General features: G+C 34.7%; 2 protein-coding genes across 3 annotated transcripts; one reads left to right on the top strand and one right to left on the bottom strand.

Moving 5' to 3' along the window:
• Positions 1-8: 8 nt before the first annotated feature.
• On the bottom strand, positions 9-8,716 carry LOC138327371 (uncharacterized protein DDB_G0290587-like). The gene is made up of 10 exons (XM_069273417.1): positions 8,625-8,716; positions 8,015-8,074; positions 7,467-7,511; positions 6,669-6,716; positions 6,221-6,271; positions 5,882-5,926; positions 5,113-5,217; positions 4,235-4,729; positions 3,497-3,623; positions 9-261 (listed from the first exon to the last, which is right to left on the bottom strand). The coding sequence occupies exons 1-10, from the start codon at positions 8,662-8,664 to the stop codon at positions 75-77; spliced, it is 1,203 nt and encodes a 400-aa protein (XP_069129518.1). The 5' UTR covers positions 8,665-8,716; the 3' UTR covers positions 9-74.
• Positions 8,717-9,947: 1,231 nt separating this feature from the next.
• On the top strand, positions 9,948-17,504 carry LOC138327367 (uncharacterized). 2 transcript variants are annotated; one of them, XM_069273414.1, is made up of 9 exons: positions 9,959-10,310; positions 10,620-10,797; positions 11,177-11,271; positions 11,505-11,636; positions 12,016-12,174; positions 13,016-13,134; positions 16,127-16,250; positions 16,666-16,674; positions 16,934-17,504. In XM_069273414.1, exons 1-9 carry the CDS (start codon positions 10,235-10,237, stop codon positions 17,095-17,097), a joined length of 1,056 nt encoding a protein of 351 aa, XP_069129515.1. In that variant the 5' UTR covers positions 9,959-10,234; the 3' UTR covers positions 17,098-17,504. The 2 variants fall into 2 exon arrangements, with proteins under 2 accessions (XP_069129514.1, XP_069129515.1); XM_069273413.1 differs by lacking the exons at positions 16,127-16,250; positions 16,666-16,674; positions 16,934-17,504 and adding an exon at positions 15,709-16,086 and having other exon boundaries at positions 9,948-10,310.
• Positions 17,505-19,157: the final 1,653 nt, after the last annotated feature.

The raw sequence follows: 19,157 nt of genomic DNA, 5'->3' as shown, positions 1-19,157 counted from the left end.
TATAAATAAACTTTTTGATAAATGTTTTATTTCGTTTTTGTAATATTATTCACATTTTCTTACACCGATAAACATTAGTTGGGGTTATAAAGTGTACTTTGAATCGGAATCAGTTTTGGGCCTATGTTACAACCCGATGTCACACAACAAAAATTACATTCATAGGGAAATCCAAATGTGCCGTCGTCAACCATGAAACAGAACGATTTGTACCCCCCATTATTCCGGAAGTCTTGTTCGCAAAAGGTTTTGTCTACGCATCTGGAATGACAGAAAATAATATTACAGGCAAAAACATAAGCAGCCCTTTGACTGACATGACATATACTTATTTTGTTTCGTTTTATCGCAATACTATTTCGTTTTAACGAAAAACTATTTATCGAAATACTATTACGTTTTATCGAAATATAATATTTCATTTTAACGAAATGTTATTTCATTTTATCGAAATTCTATTTCGTTTTAACGAAATGTTATTTAGTTTTGTCGAAATATTATTCCGTTTTATCGAAATACTATTTAGTTATAATGAAATGTTATTTCGTTTTATCGAAATAATTATTTCGTTTTATCGAAATGATAATTTCGTTTTATCGAAATAATTATTTCGTTTTATCGAAGTAATCATTCCGTTTTAACGAAATAATATTGAAATTACCACTTTACCATTTTGATGATTTATTTCTTATCAGCAAAAATGTTCAGATAATACCGAGAAGATTGAAGGTTCCCTAGGCCCATATCCATGCTCAAACGCACAATATGATAAGGGATGTGATGTCTAAAACGGCATGTCTTTAACATTTTATCGTGTTTTTGTCTCGTCTGAAGAAGACAAATCATTTAAAGTGTTATTTCGAATGTAAACCGCACACTTATAAAGGAAAATACAAGTTACATCATTGGCTGAGATATTAATTGAATTGCATGATTCACAGAAACCGAAACATAGGGAACAACCAACTAAATGAAAAAGACCTTCGAAATGGCCCCTTTGTATTCAAGATTGAGCCCAGGATAGAATTTTAACCTGACCGCTGATTGGCTGGCTAATTATGAATGTCAAAAGTGAAAATGTTTTCTGACAGGTAATTATTCCTAGATAGCAATGATATGAATTTGGAAATTCAGATTGAGATTCCGGTTCAAAATATCAATTTTGATAATGAATAGGTAAAAACATTAGAATTGCAGGATTTTTTAGTGCGAAATGCGCCTGATTTCAATATAGCTACCCTGGTTGGAGTTTGAGCTAAGGACCCAAACTTTTTTTCTATCTAGTGATATGAGAACATAGACTTTAATTATAGAACACAATAGCTAACTAATATTCCTTTGTTTTAATAATACATTACAAAACTTTAACAAACTTTTACACTGTGGTCTATCTAAAAATGATTCAGTTGGCAGTTCTCAGTTGTTACAGTATGTAGCACAAAACTAAAGAAAAAGTGGAAAAACCTTTCTATGAAATTTTATCGTTAAAACGATTTTCTCCGGGTTCTCCGGCTTTAATCCACCTCTTAAACTCGTTTTGCAAGCGAAATGACATGTCGTCTGATTGCATTGAAATTAATTTGTTTAGAAAGCAGAGTCAATGGGGTGGGGTACAATACCAATTTCAAAGAAGTAGTACATCATTTAGGGGTGAACGATATCACCCTGGCTAAGTATGACCTGGTAAGGTTTTATATTCATCGCATGCATATATATTAATTGGTGGTATACAAGTTCTCTGATTAATTGCTACCCGAAAACATTCTGTGGAACAATGTCTTATTAAGTACTGATTGCGCACGCACCAAAAGCAAAAAAAAATAACATATATTAAAACGAAATAATATTTCGATAAAAAAAATCATTAAAAATAAGATATTATTTCTATAAAACGAAGTAACATTTCGTTAAATCGAAATATTGTTTTGATAAAACGAAGTACACAATCCGTAAAAACGAAATAATATTTCGATAAAATGAAATAGTAATTCGTAAAAACGAAATTACATTTCGATAAAACGAAAATATAACATTATATTTATCTGAAATACATATCAAGTACCTTCGTATTCTCAGTAAGTATAAAGGTTGTTTAAGATTGAGTTATATTGTTTCTTAGACAAAAACAAACTAGTAAAAAGCTTCCAAGCCATCGATTGCTCTTTATAGCATAAGGAAATATTTCGATAGTATAATAATACAAACATAGTTTGTAAAAACAGTATCAGAAACGAAATCAAATTGTCAAGAGGATCCGGAATATGACTGCATTTGTTTGCAGACTTCTATTCTATTCAAAGCAATGTAAGAGAGTTAGTCATGTATCAAATTGAACATCTTCGGTATAACAACTCACTATCGAGGTGGTTTATGAACTGGTAAACATAAATGAAAATGTAATATATAAAAGTAATGAAGTCCGTCTACATCAGACAAAACGTATGTTTTGATTTCTATATACAATAACAAACAATAATCTACAGTCCGAAAAGTGAACTATTCTAAGGAAACACATAGGAAATGATTAAAAGAGAATGAAATTAAGGGACTATCACATCAAGTCTGAGGTCGGTCACAAACGATTGAGCAGCTATATTATGGTTAACGAACTTTGAATAATGAGACTTTTTTGCAATGTAAATAAACTTCGAGAAATTCGAGAAGTAGATTTACCTGCTTTTAAGAACACTTACCTTTTATTTCTTTAACATACTGCCCAAAGTTGGTAAATAAGGACAACACAGAAAATTATAAACCTACCTATAATTCGTGTAAAATATGTCATTCTTATTGATCTTAAGCGTTGGGCAGCACTGTTCGGGAGGAATACATAGAGAGTATTCCTTGTTTCGTAATGAATACAAGTTACATTTCATCGAGTGAGGTGGAATCTTTGATATTTTACACGCGTGCGAAGCAATAGAGAAAAACAACAAAGTTTTCTCCTCACGAGATGAAATGTTTCTCTGGTATTCATCAAGAAACAAGGAATATTCTATATATTACATTTGCTTTCCCGCTTTCATTTACAGCAGACCATTCCTACTGCTTCTTTTGCACTTGCGATTATTACGTCGTATTTATCTGAAAATAACGTCATATTGTTGAAAAATAATTATCATTGTTTAATTCCACTACTTTTAAGAATAATTTCATATGTTAAGGTGGCCATTTACGAGAAAATATTTTCTATGTTCCACAAACTATTTACGAATGCCCTGCACGTAGGACGTGGAATAATACCTGCTGCCCTAAATGTATGATATCGCAAAAGGCGACTAAATTTTCTACATTTAGGATTTTATCTTTGCTATTTTTCCAACCTTTCTTAACCTTAACGTCACCCTATACACCACCTCACTGTTGACCACGCCCCTGTGAGGAAGGTTTTAGGTTCTCTCCCCTAGCTGAGATATGACAAGGTCTATGACAGTGGTATTCTAGGTCATCAAGCTTAAGGCTTGCCGTCTAGTTATAGAAGATACTGTATTCTTACCTCCTAGTTACAGATCGTGAGTCAGCCTCATCAAGGATCCGTACAAGACAATACTGGTCAGGTTGAGGACAATACAGTATATCCGTGCTATTGTTATTACAGTCTCCGTCATTACAGACTGCGCATGCTTAAAACAAAACAAAAATGTTTCCTAAAATCTTAAATCTGGATGATACTTTTATTAATTATTTTTAGCTAATATTGATCTAAACGTATCTTATAATTACCTGATGACGTAAATGTCGATGACGATGATTTTATGATATCATCGATGAAGTTTTCTTGAGCTAGACCAGAGTATTGAATTAATGAACTGGTCGACAGAAATAAATTAGAAGTATCGCCAAAGTATATCGGCGAAATATGTGCGATACCTTTCCTCTAAAAAAATAATGCACATGAAAAAGATGTATCAATCTATTCTGAACAAATCATTTTTATCTTATCATTGTACAATTATTCAATATATATTTAGTAAATATCTATCCACTAATGAACAACTCCAATAGCATCATTAAGATCCTGGTGTCACGTCACTGAACAAAGCATAATACAACTCTGCACATAGCATCCAATAAAATGTTCGATAACATAATATATTAATGATACATGTATATGTAAAATAGGTAATTGTAGAAATCAATGGATGGCATGTGGATTGTGCAAGAAAAACTTAATATCATTACACAAAATGTATCATATTGAATCACAACGACTGGACAAGACATCGCAACTCACCTAGGTTTGGATTTTTTGTTGTAGTTTGCTGTGTTGTTAGCGTTGACGCCACAGTAGTTGATGCTATGGTGGTTGGAAGAGTCGTTGGTGTTGTCGGTGTTGTAGTCGGTGTTGTAGTTGGTGTTGTAGTTGGTGTTGTTGTGGTTGTTTGTGTTGTAGTTGTTGTCGTTGTGGTTGTTGGTGTTGTAGTTAATGTCGTTGTACTTGGTGTTGTAGTTGTTGTCGTTGGTGTCGATTGTGTTGGCTTTTTTGTACTTGGTGGCGTTGTAGTTGGTGTAATTGTGGTTGGTTTTGTTGTAGTTGTTGATGTTGTTGTTGATGTAGGTGTTGTTGTTGTAGTTGATGATGTTGTAGTTATTGTATTAGCCGTCACAGGGGAGGGTATGGTTGAAATGACAGTTTGAACCGGAGAACACTTGACGGGATTGGGCCCGAGATCTTTACTGGGTAGGCGAAGGTATTGTGCGCAGACGTCACCCTGGTGCTGTCTAAGAACTGTGATAAAGATTAACGCCATTATAAAACACAGGGACAACATTCTTAACGTCGCTACTCCAATAACGATTTCAGTTACACACGGGAGTACTCTCCCTTTATACAGTTCATTCCAAATAAGAGCACAAAAAAATAATAAAATCAACAAACGCCAGTTATTACTATAAGACTATTGCGTTTCTAATATCTGCATATCTGGACCAATAATATTGATTTAAAATATAATGTTATCATTAATATACTATAGCATTCTATCGTGTGTGTTTCTAGTAATTAATGCATACATTTTAAATGAAAACAATGAGTATGGATGGTTACAGTGTGCATTATGAAATATGAAGAGTAAAAGAATAAAGATCATCTAATCATTAATTAATCCTCACACGTGTTAAGTAGGTACTCCAACATCCTCAGACATATGCTGTGCTGATATTGGCTGGTGTATTCGATGCTAACGATGGCCTCGTGGAATTCGGTGGATTTGTCGTCTGTTACAAAACAATGTTCAGACAGTGTAACGTTTACTATACTGATTAACATGTCAACTTAACAATATCTTCAATTTGTAAATGTTCATAATAGTTTAACATCTTCTTTTAATATTTAATATTATGTTTTGTATTTTGTCTTCTTTTCACTTGAATGATTCAAGGTATCCTCCATACATGAGTGTTTAAGTTACAATATTAAAAGAAGTTTCTTTTACACATAACAACCATAAGTAAACTACATCCACTATTAGTGTTAAAGATGCTCCACCGCTGACAAATGGTAATTTTTCTCTATCAAATACAGGAGCAGATAATTTAGTATTTTTATTTAGTTCCAAAAGTTACTCACTTTACACCATTACCACCATTGAAAAGTTTGACCTTCAAATTTTACTTCAAGTTAGAAAATATCAAAAATAATTAATTGCATCCCCAAAAAAATCAGTGGCACTATGTCATATATGGAATGCAGTACTGATTGCGCATGCACCGAAAGCAAAATAAATTGTTTTGAATTACTTTTTTGTGTTAATTAGACATATGTATACACGAGTAAACACCAATTTTTGCTCAAATGATGGGTATAATTTATGCTCTGTCGGAGGTGGAGCATCTTATATTAGCGATACCCACTACATCGTTGATGACAACTGTATATTACCTTTCCATTGTACTAGAAGATACCTGTACCCGTTTTCAACATCATCTGTAAAACACAATAATCGGAATGATAACATTTTCGCACTAACAAGAAGACGTCAATCTTTTATCCAGACATATTGGTAGTTAACTTTCATCGACTCTGCCATACTTTTGCGTCACACTACGTAGTTGTAAATTTTCTGTTAACCGAATTGTATTTCTCGCCGCAACAAGTATCGAGCACAAATAGTCTTGAAAGGTTGTTTTTTTTCTTAAAATTTCGAAATCAGTTTATCATTGAAAAGTCGTTGGCTTAAACAAAGTGAAAACAATTGTTTAGTGGTATACTTAAACCCACCCAAAGAGATATGTTCCAGTTCCCTGATTCGTATCCTGAGAAGTTCCGAATCTGAAAAAAAGTTACTGTGGTAAATATTCGCTTGGCGTATTGATAAGAAAACCAGATAACAATTACTCGTATATAAATGTACACCACAGTGCTTTAAATTAACACTGAGCTTCTAAGAAAATATCATGATAACGTTATAACGCTTGGAGGTTTTGCCTGACAATTCACTCTTGCTTGTAACGTGCATTTTCATTGGCTTAAAATTGATTTATCATCTCATGACGTAACATGTATAATGATTAACTTGAAGAGATTTTTAGGTTACGGAGATATAACATCCGTCATATCAACATGATACTCGTAAATATTGGATTTTTATAGGAATAAGTATATCATTTCCCCCATTAACAACATAAGGGTAAACAAAAACACCAGGATAAAGTCACTTGGTACTCACACAAATACTCTCCACTCTTTATCCAACTGTTGGCGATTGACAGAACATCTGAAAGGAAGGTAAATTTACATAGAATATTGCAAAAGGATAAAAGATAAACATATTAAGTTGCCACCATTTTGTTTTAAATTACAACATAACGAAGGTAACGGTCTGTAATATATCAATAACATATGCCTTTGTATATCATCACAAGTAGTGAAGTGAACATATACGTATAAGTAAAATCAATTTTAATTCAAGATTTATTAATTATATATTTTTGTTGTTTTAAAGTGAACAGTCGGGCAAGGATGGCTAAAGTCGGTAAAAATGGTGTGAATGTATCCAGTATAATTTCTTATGAAATGGAAAAATAAAATCTCTCGCCAAAATCTGTCTGCGTACGAAGAAATTAATTTAAAGTATAGGAATCCTAATACGTCCTTGTCCGTGGTTACATTTACACGCAGCCTCGCTTTCAATACTTTCAACTTTCCTTTACTTTAATGGTCAGAACTGGGAAACGTAAGCAGAACTTGACCGTCGTATTAATATGTGAGAACTTTTGGAAGGCCAATGAACGCATTTAGACTAGTTTTCTTTGCCCGACTATTCACTTTAAAGATATAACAATCTGCATCGATGTATAACATTTTTATTTAAATGTAGCATTGTCCAATGCCATGTATATATGGAAACGGTTCAGTGCATTTACTTTGTAGGCTTCTGCTATACTGTATCTTCCTTCAGTAAAAACTAAACTATTTTTAACAATCATTGATATGTTATACGCTATATATGTAAAGTACCATTTACCTTCAAATTCCGAAAGATACACACACTCATCTGGTAAAGCGCTTTCTGTAACCACAGAAAACAATTTTCTGAAATTCAAGTAGTCACAACCAACAGAATACACTAGTATTATCATATCAAGTACATATCAGGGCATGCCAGTCGGTGGTCAAATATCGTGTTTAAAACGTGCATAGTAAACAAATATACATTAAAGATAATGTTTTAGTAAATTATGTTTGAGTTCGTGGAATTAATCGTGAAAAATAACATCGATAGGTAACGGGAAAACATCCATTAAAGTTCAACTAAAAAAACGTTGTTATTAACAATGTAACGGAAACTGAAGGAAGGGGATCATACTAGTGACAACCCAAACAACAGACAAAACAACAAAACTATCTACACAATACACACAATATGAGATCAACCATCCGTTATATTATTATACGCTGATAATATCATGTTCATTAGATCAATAATAATCTAAAAGAAAATCTAAGAAAGAAAATGAAAAAGGAAAACTAAAAAAGATGATAAAAAAGAATCATTAAGGCAACGTTACATACCCAGAGATGTTCCACCCTGTGGTCCGAATAGGAACCGCCTCTGATGGCCCTCAGAGAACACTGCAACATAATGTACACATAAAGTATGTACGAACAACATTACCGAGATATTACCAGGTCTTTCCGGTATTTCTATAATTGTTAACTGAGTTCTGGTAATGCGTATAGTAATGTTGAGGTATAGCTATGTGCTCAATAACCAAAAAACATTTCCCCATTCGAAAGTCTTATTGTGGCCCATCTTCAATACTCAATGCTATTCAGGAGACCAATCACAGGCCTTCATATACTTTCTTTGAAAATTACAGACAACAATTCCGATTCCAAAGCCAGTGTACCGGTAATGAATTATTTTGATATCCATCAAAGAATTAAACTGCGTAGTTTTGCTATGACATATTCAATTGGGGATAGTAACCCCTGGAATACCGAGGATGATAGTTACCAAGAAACATGTCATTACTGACCAATTCGAAACACTTTAGTTTAGAAAGTGGTATATTCAAGAAAGTGTTTTATTAACAAAATAAGAGATGTCCCAAGTTCTAAAAATCCCAATAAACTGGAATTAGAATGAACATGACGTAACAATATATATGTGTCTACGTACCAACAAATGTCAGCAATAGCGCAGTTATTCCGAATATCATCCTGTTATCTGCACCTAAAGAACATTCGGTAGGTCACCAGGTCTGCCTTATCTGAATAAAGGTGCGTTCGTGTGGAAATTCCTATTATCAGTGGCTACGTACTTAGGTCATATGTATCACATAATACATATCAAAACATTTACATAACGCTTCAATTATTGCTGATAATTCCATTGATCTGTTTGGTCCGTGTTTCATCAACGTTTCTCAAGGGTGCATTCAAAAGTTCTAATCGGTATTAAAGTGTTTCTAATAAAAGTTGCAGTAGTTGTTATTAATGTAACCTACTTGTAGCAGTGGAGAAACCTAGATGTCTTTTAACATCTTAGTTTTGTGGCAGAGTTTTGGTAAACCCCATTCATGCTTTTCTTTATTTTACGAAGTGTCTGATTTGTTTGATATGTAGACTGCTATGTCAGTATGACATTTTATTTGTTTATCTGTGATATATTTTATGTAGATATTAAATGTTAGTGTTCGGTGCCTATTTCACACTTTTTGTTTTGATTTTATCAGTTTAACGTCAGTCAGGTTCATGTTAAGACGTGCCAGGTTTTCGGTGGAGGAAAGCCGGAGTTCCAGGAGAAAAACCACCGATCAACGGCTATTTCACACAAATCATTTTTATTGTTTATGTGAAAATATGGGGGATGCATCAATGTCGGTTGTGCACAGGGTGTGCGATGCGAAGAATACCTCGCCTGTCATTACAAATTGGTTGTAGCTATACGTCTTTAGGCCGCCCCAAACCTGCACCTGGGTAAGGCACCTTATGTCTTGAACCAACTGAAATAACTTTCACAGCAGAGCATTTACCGTTTCAGATGTGTGATCTTGTCTTGTAATCGTGCCTGTAAAGGGAATTGCTTTACTTCATTTTTATCGAACATTCTTCATAGCGGTAAAATGGAATGTCAACTTAAGTTATTTGGTGCTTTCCTGCTAAGAAATTTTAGTGAAAATAAGCGTTACCCAATATTTTTTAGTCATTAAATTTCCTTCTAATACTTTTTTTTCGGTAGTATACCTGTATTTTTTACTTCTAGTTTTATGCAATTATTTGACAAAAACAGTTTTGTTTAAAGACTTCGTCACCGCCATCTCGTGATCATTGTGTCCACCAATCTATTCAATATGGAATACCCACTTCTCACTGCCGCCACGCTCGCGTTCCGCACATATAGAATATGTATTCAATACCTCCGATATATCAATTTGCTTGTGAAAATAACTCATTCAGTATATACAGCTATATAGATTTAAACCTGTTCAGTTGTGTATACGATGAATAGTGGACTTTCTATGTTAATTGAATTTCATTAATAAGCAGTCGACCAAACCAGCAGACATTGAATAAAGTTATGGGTATATCTACGCGACAGGTAAATAAATATATGGCTGATTGCATTCGTAAAACTGTACCACGTGCACGGAGAAAGTAAAATTATACTGTAAAATCATTAAGGTAAGCCCACAACTAAAACGTAAGGTCGATAGCCCGCAATGGAGTAACACAGTGCGTTCTCATTGTTTACCTTCACTGCCAGTCGTCTGCCATTGTGGTCTACAAATGGCGGACATATCCTGGATAAGTACACCTGCCGGAATACTACTGTGTCTACTTTTAAGACAGCAGATTCCTCAAGGTAAGCATTCATACATATATCAGTGTCATAATTATCGATTTAATAACAGAAAAATGATGATAGAAAACTGGTCCAACCCTTTGGTTAGTATCGTTTTATTTGGTATTGTTGACAGTTTATATCCCGATATTGGCCGTCTTGTACAAGCAGAAATATGTCATGTTATAAAAGAGTAATTTGATGTTTAATTTGTTTTTCAAATCATATAAAATATTATACTATTAACTTTAACCACTACTATAGATAATGTCTGTATTGTTCTTGTCCTAATCTAAGTAGTTGTAAAGAGTAGCTCGATTTTTTTTTCAGTTGATGCAGCCTGTACATTTCCGGCTAATTTCCAAAACACATGGGTAACCAATTCCAGAGGAACATGGACAGTGAACAGCTCACATATCAGCAACTTCCGGACACAGATGGACACTTCCGGAACCACGCTGTACACCATGGAGTGTCACGAGGTCTACACCGGCTACTATGTTCTCAAGTAAGCAGAAAATCAAGATGACATTATAATGGTGGGTGATTCCTGCCATTTCATATTGTGTCTAACGCGGCAACCCATATTAGTTGAAGAGCCACATTTGCTCAATTTCAATCACCAAAGTACCGTATTGTTTAATTGTATGTCTTCGCTGTGCAAATGTTAACCCACACACCGGCATAAAGGATTCCAAGGGTCCACAAGAATTAGTAATAATTAGTTGGACTTAATTGTTTTTTTCTTTGTGTCTTTTACATATTAAAATAATTACATAATGTATGAGTAACACACACATTATTTAACAATTCACGGTAAACATTTTTTATCAAAATGGTATATTTTTTATAAACCAGCTAAGCTCTCCATGATTTTGTTTACCTAGGTCGGAGGAGACATTTAACACAACTGATAACGTCTACACCTGTCTGTTTCTGGAGCAACAGTCTTCTACCAAATACGTCTACTCTATTCTGACCAGTAAGTTACCCAGCGTCTGTGTACAGTCACAGCTGTATACAGTAAATGTATCTACATTTCGTATGGCGTACCCCATCAACTGTTACGAACCTTTCATGTTTGCTAGTAATTATTTTCATAACGCCGAACTCTAATCAATCTCAATATTTCTCCAAATATTTAAGTTTCGTTCTTTTATTGGTGCTATTCAATAATCAGGATGTATTATTATAACAAACGATATTGAATTTCAGGCTTACAGACTGTTGTAACAAGTGTGAGTGAGCGGGTCACAACTTCCGCCACGTCACTGACAGGTAGCACCGTGTGTGATGACACTGTGTATACAGCATCAGGGGAGAGAACCTATGTAGCTCTTTTGTCAGGTATTGTTATACATTAAATATCAATCTCGGTTTTGTGTTTGCCATGGTTTAACAAAACATTATTCTATAAAGAACAATTTTTCGAAATGGATGGATATTACCATTTGTTTTCGGTATGGTTTATTGCACTCCATTAATACGCTTTAATGTTATCTGATATAGGCAATTGAGTTTGTTTGTTCCTGAAAATAAAATAATATTTAGATGTGAACATTATCTAAATAGAGACTTGGGTAATGGATGATTATTTCATTGATAATTCGTCTACAGTTCAATCTTCGACAGAAGGACTTCCCTGCTACTGCGGATTAAATATTTGACTGTTCCCTCAATACCAGTAAAATAACTGTATTAATATGATTGCATGTTTATTATCCAGGTTCTGAAGCCCAGGGCAAAACTACGTGTCCAGATGTGCTACAGAGTTCCTTCACGTACATAGGCACGAACTGTGGGAACACCTCCCTAGATATCTGTACCGACACGGGCACACTGGCATTCGACATGACTATCTGTTCACAGTCAATGATGTTTTCACGTAACTATGGTTAAAACCTTTGATTGTTGTCACAGGAATGCTGACATTTAATTATTACGGGCGTGTGTCGTCTGTCAACTATGTGTTATCTAAGTATGACTAGATAATTGAGTAAGTTTGATCAATACATGTATATAAAACGTTTCAATGCTGGTGTTTTACTAGTATATGAATATACTGATCCAAAGACCTTCTAAATGAACATTGTTTGGGATTATATAAATTCACACATAGGTAATGAAATCAAATAAGTCTAAACTTCCGTGTTTGCCTGGGTGTTTATACTGATGCCAGGCCCTAATAAATTAAAGATTTAGATACTTTTGTGTTGTGGATGATTGTGTCAGTTCATCCGCATTTCTGATATTAGAAAAAAAAATATATTGTATTGTTAATAGCTAACAAATTAAAACCAGAATTGAACTTTGTGGTGTAGCCTTCAGTTTATGTTTAATGTCAAACAACTGGATTCCAATAGAGTGATAGAGTGACTGTAAACACTGTTATAGGATATAGTCATATAATCGGTGTCATTATTTAGGAAACATTGTGGTTTGTTGGTTCCGTGTTACGTTATATCGCGCTTCGGTTTATCAACTCCCAAATTTAGTTCTCAATAGTCGGAATACATAATATACAAAAGAAAACACCCCCATGTTTCTTTAAATTTTATCGTTTTTTTTTTTTGTTTTTTTTTTGCAAATGATTAACAACCGTCAGCAGGGAATCATGAATGTTGTTATTCGTTCTTTTAACATTAAAAGAACAGGAGCCATTTTCCTTCGTGAGAATAATGGAACAGTGTAACACATGTTTTACCGTTGTTATTTGTATGTTACAGAGAACGGTACTTTGTACTGTTTGAATTCCGTAGAGGCCAGCGGGTACCACTACGTCACTCTGTACAACAATGATCCTACGACTCCTGATGGTACTACCTACTTCCAGTTCTCATGTCTGGTAAGTAATAACATACTACAACAATGACCACACGACCCCTGATGGTACTACCTACTTCCAGTTACCATGTCTGGTAAGTAATAACACACTAAAACAATGACCACACGACCCCTGATGGTACTACCTACTTCCAGTTCTCATGTCTGGTAAGTAATAACACACTAAAACAATGACCCCACGACTCCTGATGGTACTAACTACTTCCAGTTATCATGTCTGGTAAGTAATAACACACTAAAACAATGACCACACGACCCCTGATGGTACTACCTACTTCCAGATCTCATGTCTGGTAAGTAATAACACACTAAAACAATGACCACACGACCCTTGATGGTACTACCTACTTCCAGTTATCATGTCTGGTAAGTAATAACACACTAAAACAATGACCACACGACCCCTGATGGTACAACCTACTTTCAGATCTCATGTCTGGTAAGTAATAACACACTAAAACAATGACCACACGACCCCTGATGGTACTTCCTACTTCCAGTTCTTATGTCTGGTAAGTAATAACATACTAAAACAATGATCCCACGACCGTTGATGGTACTACCTACTTTCAGTTATCATGTCTGGTAAGTAATAACACACTAAAACAATGACCACACGACCCCTGATGGTACTTCCTACTTCCAGTTCTCATGTTTAGTAAGTAATAACACACTAAAACAATGACCACACGACCCCTGATGGTACTACCTACTTCCAGTTCTTATGTCTGGTAAGTAATAACACACTAAAACAATGACCACACGACCCTTGATGGTACTACCTACTTCCAGTTCTCATGTTTAGTAAGTAATAACACACTAAAACAATGACCACACGACCCCTGATGGTACTTCCTACTTCCAGTTCTTATGTCTGGTAAGTAATAACACACTAAAACAATGACCACACGACCCTTGATGGTACTTCCTACTTCCAGTTCTCATGTTTAGTAAGTAATAACACACTAAAACAATGACCACACGACCCCTGATGGTACTTCCTACTTCCAGTTCTCATGTTTAGTAAGTAATAACACACTAAAACAATGACCACACGACCCCTGATGGTACTTCCTACTTCCAGTTCTCATGTTTAGTAAGTAATAACACACTAAAACAATGACCACACGACCCCTGATGGTACTTCCTACTTCCAGTTCTCATGTTTAGTAAGTAATAACACACTAAAACAATGACCACACGACCCCTGATGGTACTTCCTACTTCCAGTTCTCATGTTTAGTAAGTAATAACACACTAAAACAATGACCACACGACCCCTGATGGTACTTCCTACTTCCAGTTCTCATGTTTAGTAAGTAATAACATACACTACATCATCATGTAAAGGATGGCATGAGTGTGTTGTAAGATGGCATGAGTGTGTTGTAAGATGGCATGAGTGTGTTGTATGATGGCACGAGTGTGTTGTATGATGGCATGAGTGTGTTGTATGATGGCACGAGTGTGTTGTAAGATGGCACGAGTGTGTTGTAAGATGGCATGAGTGTGTTGTATGATGGCACGAGTGTGTTGTATGATGGCATGAGTGTGTTGTATGATGGCACGAGTGTGTTGTAAGATGGCACGAGCGTGCTGTATGATGGCACGAGTGTGTTGTAATATATATTACAATATTGTCGTCAGGAGATATTGTCTAGTACATTATTGTCTATTTTTACATCCAGTTAAAACTGTATGTATCTAAACCGGTGTTATACCTGCACTGCTACTGAAACTTTTAATAAACATTACATAATATTTTCAATACATGTCCTTTGAGAACATTTAGACCAGAGGAGGATGGTACCTTCGACAAACTTTTATTGTAATGTGACGAAATTCTCACATCAAACATGACATATTTTAAATACATCTGTCTCGACTATCACAAAAAAAAACTACTATAATTGTTCGGTTTTTATTATTTTAAATGGAACACCTCCGATATATTCCAAAATGATATTAGATGCGAGGAAAATCTTATTAGCGCCAGTACTATCTTGTAATTTTTTAGCCACTTGTAAGCGTCAATGTTATATTGTAAGTGAATGTTTTAGGTGTTGTTCAGTACCGGGACGGATGTTTTAGGTGTTATTCAGTATCGGGACGGATGTTTTAGGTGTTTTTCAGTACCGGGATGTTTGTCCACGTAAGCGACAATGTTATATTGTAAGTGAATGTTTTAGGTGTTGTTCAGTACCGGGACGTATGTTTTAGGTGTTGTTCAGTACCGGGACGTATGTCCATGTGAGCGTCAATGTTATATTGTTAGTGAATGTTTTAGGTGTTGTTCAGTACCGGGACGGATGTTTTAGGTGTTGTTCAGTACCGGGACGTATGTCCATGTGAGCGTCAATGTTATATTGTTAGTGAATGTTTTAGGTGTTGTTCAGTACCGGGACGTATATTTTAGGTGTTGTTCAGTACTGGGACGTATGTTTTTTAGGTGTTGTTCAGTACCGGGACGTATGTTTTAGGTGTTGTTCAGTACTGGGACGTATGTTTTTTAGGTGTTGTTCAGTACCGGGACGGATGTTTTAGGTGTTGTTCAGTACCGGGACGGATGTTTTAGGTATTGTTCAGTACCGGGACGTATGTTTTAGGTGTTGTTCAGTACCGGGACGTATGTTTTAGGTGTTGTTCAGTACCGGGACGGATGTTTAAGGTGTTGTTCAGTACCGGGATGTTTGTCCACGTGAGTGTCCATCTTATCTTGTAAGTGAATGTTTTAGGTGTTGTTCAGTACCGGGACGTATGTTTTAGGTGTTGTTCAGTACCGGGACGGATGTTTAAGGTGTTGTTCAGTACCGGGATGTTTGTCCACGTTAGTGTCCATCTTATATTGTAGGTGAATGTTTTAGGTGTTGTTCAGTACCGGGACGTATGTTTTAGGTGTTGTTCAGTACCGGGACATATGTTTTAGGTTTTGTTCAGTACCGGGATGTTTGTCCACGTGAGTGTCCATTTTATATTGTAAGTGAATGTTTTAGGTATTGTTCAGTACCGGGACGTATGTCCATGTGAGCGTTAGCCCTATGGAATGTCAGGCTGACCAAAACGCCCTTATAGCGCCTCCTGGTGGTTACATCACGGCTCTACAGAACGACAAAACATGTAAGTGGCAGTCTCTATCGAAATATTGTAATTGATATTATGTTGTCTTGATCAGCTTTACCTTTATATTACTCGTAACTTTGATTTGACGGTCTGAAAATGAGACGAACATTTCACATAATCATTGCGTTGAAAATACAAAATATGTGTAGCACAGATAATGAAGTTAATCATCTTAATCAACTCCAAAGTTTCTGTTATTTTAAGAGCATAAATAATAAGAAGTAGATCTATGCATTTTTTTCAATATAATAAAAACGGATAAAACGATATCCGACAGCTATTTGAAAAATTTGAAATATCGTTTGCTCTATCTATTTTGTCTGTGGTCATTTATCAATGTATCTAGTATAGGTTTTCAATTTCTTTAACAAAATTATTATTAATAGTGTTTTCATTTTTTCATTTAATCTAGCAACCTGCTGTAAGTATGCTTAGCTTTTTTTCTTACCATGGTTTAATGTAATTGTAAATATATATCTAATTTAATATTAGTAAGGAAATATATCTATGAATACGTATTATTAAAGTAGCACAGCATATCCAATTATCTGTGTCCATTGCTTTTATATCCTTTTTTATTTTTTATTTTTTTACTTAACTAGATTTTAATAACATTTATAATTATGAACACCTAAACCTTTTCCGATGCTTTGGTCCTCGTATCCATGTATTCTTGGTAGATTCGGCACCGACTACAGAGGAAAGCGTCAAAACGACATTGATCATCGTGGCTGTCGTTCTCGGAGTGGTGTGTTTGATTCTCCTCATCGTCCTCATCCTGTGTATATACAAATACAACAAAATCGGCAAGAGGAAGAAACGATCTCGGAGGCTTATTCATTGAAATGTCTCATTTTGAGCATGGACAAAAGAGTGATGTTGCATAAAAATGCATTTATGTTGAATGTTTGCGTGCTATTTTGAATATCTGTCAAACTTGAGTTCATGCATGGTTATGCAATGAAGGAACATTCTATGTAATCTCTCTGTTTCTTCCTGGTGTGTGACTGGCATTATTTACTCTATTATGACACCAGAAAGCGTTTCCTGTGAAAGCTCATTTTTAATCATTTAACTATAAACCACACCTGCTTGACCGAATGTCATAACACTTAATAAAGTGATATTTACTTATATATTTGTAAGCTCATTGACAATTGTTAATTTATTTGAACTCTCAAGATGTGATGTACGTAGTCTTCATATATATCGTTTGATGAGGTGAATAAATTTGGATACATATACACTAAATGTAGCATAATTGTCTTTTATTCTAAATGATTTATAGTCATAGGATTAACGGTAAAATAGTTTCAAATCTTCCATAAAATTGAAGAAACGAGCGATAACAGAAGTTTAAGAATTAAAAAAATCACATTTTCCAACCAAAAATTGATTTCAATATAGCCAGTGTCATTTTTCAAATTATTTGAAGATAGTTTGTTTTTATTTGGTTTTAACATCAAAAAAATCACTCGGCCTATTTTGTTGTAGATATCGACACTTTCTGGAAATTTCTGTCTCCGTTTTTTATGGAAACAAAGCCATTATTATTACAGTAATTTAATCTTTAAAAAAATAATTTTGATATGAACGGTGTGTACTCGAGTTAAAACCTCGTATGTCAAATACAGAAAAAACGAAAACAAATGAATAAAGCTTTGGAAACCAGATTAAAGAATCTCATCAGATTCCATTTCATATTGTTGTGTTTTAACCTATCCCTTTTAGAGTGTTTTTTGTTATATAAGAATATGCACTTGTATCCATCCACATATGTTGACATTTCCAATCAGCTCAACATCCACCACAGCGTTCACACCGTAAACATACCGTGTGTGTGACATTGTAAATAAAAGGTTAAGTGCTGTCGTACTATAGATGTTATTTTCTATTATAATAAGCCAGATGTTTCATAAACAAAAAAATGGATAACACTGTACACGTGTAAGTTGAAAGATGTTCACTAGAATTACCCACAAATTATTGACGTTATTGTTGTTTTGTTTAAGAAATGTCATATAATGCCAGTTTCCCTAAATCTCACAGATAAAGGACATAAAATCTGTTGTTATGGTGAATCGTAGCCGCCCCAAAGCCCGTATTGTGAAAGGAGGAATAACAAGTCCCAAGTAGAAGTTATAACTTAAACCTTCAACAAGAGATTCGGCTACCTGTTTCTCTATAAGCAACTTTCTATTATTCAATATGTCATGTTTCTTACGCACTAATCTGGTCAACGGTTCGTATTACTTTAAGTTGGTGCTGCCAAACTTTTATTCAGCTTTCTTATTATAATGTAGAATATTTTTAACCTTATTCTTGACTTCTTTAAGGTTTAAGAACATTGTGTATTTTATGTTATTTTATTTTATTTTTTATTGTCTACCTTAATATTTATTATACATATCAGGCTACAATGTAGTAGGAATCTCTACATAATAAAAGTTGTCTCCCTTCACGCAATAACTTATACGAATTTGAACGGCATTAGAGTATGTTTACAAAGGACAACTTGTACGCCTCGCTCAATTATTGAGCTTTAATACAATACAGCACATGAACATCCATTTACTGGCAGTAAGTTCCTTTGTGAGACACAATACGTCTTTATTATGATTATTGACTGTACCTCTCTCTCTAACCGACAACTGTATTACTCCGGACACTCCACTTCCGTACAAACGAGGAGGGGCCACAGGGACAAACCACAGGACAATTACATGACTAGCAGTATGGGTATTGATTCCATCACATTTACCAGACATCATTGTTAAACTATTCAAATAGGCGCTGAAGGGTGATTTGCTTCTAGGTTTCGTTTAACCATAAAAAGAAAAGTTATAGAAATTTGTTAATCATTCGATTGATTTAGCAGGATAGTAATTATAAAATAACCACAAA

Source organism: Argopecten irradians, chromosome 7 (assembly GCF_041381155.1).
Source record: "Argopecten irradians isolate NY chromosome 7, Ai_NY, whole genome shotgun sequence".
NCBI lineage: Eukaryota > Metazoa > Mollusca > Bivalvia > Pectinida > Pectinidae > Argopecten > Argopecten irradians.
The sequence above is the reverse complement of the archived record's forward strand: the minus strand, read 5'-3'. Positions and strand labels throughout refer to the sequence as shown.

What these genes read in the sequence shown, in the direction of transcription:
- LOC138327367 (XM_069273414.1), top strand. Translation starts at nt 10,235, where the DNA reads ATGGCGGACATATCCTGGATAAGTACACCTGCCGGAATACTACTGTGT. An exon ending in CGTCTACTCTATTCTGACCA is followed by an intron (nt 11,272 to 11,504) that starts GTAAGTTACCCA and finishes ATTGAATTTCAG; the next exon opens with GCTTACAGACTGTTGTAACA. An exon ending in CTATGTAGCTCTTTTGTCAG is followed by an intron (nt 11,637 to 12,015) that starts GTATTGTTATAC and finishes TTTATTATCCAG; the next exon opens with GTTCTGAAGCCCAGGGCAAA.
- LOC138327371 (XM_069273417.1), bottom strand. Translation starts at nt 8,664, where the DNA reads ATGATATTCGGAATAACTGCGCTATTGCTGACATTTGTTG. An exon ending in GTATCTTTCGGAATTTGAAG is followed by an intron (nt 6,717 to 7,466) that starts GTAAATGGTACT and finishes CCTTCCTTTCAG; the next exon opens with ATGTTCTGTCAATCGCCAAC. An exon ending in AAAGAGTGGAGAGTATTTGT is followed by an intron (nt 6,272 to 6,668) that starts GTGAGTACCAAG and finishes ACTTTTTTTCAG; the next exon opens with ATTCGGAACTTCTCAGGATA.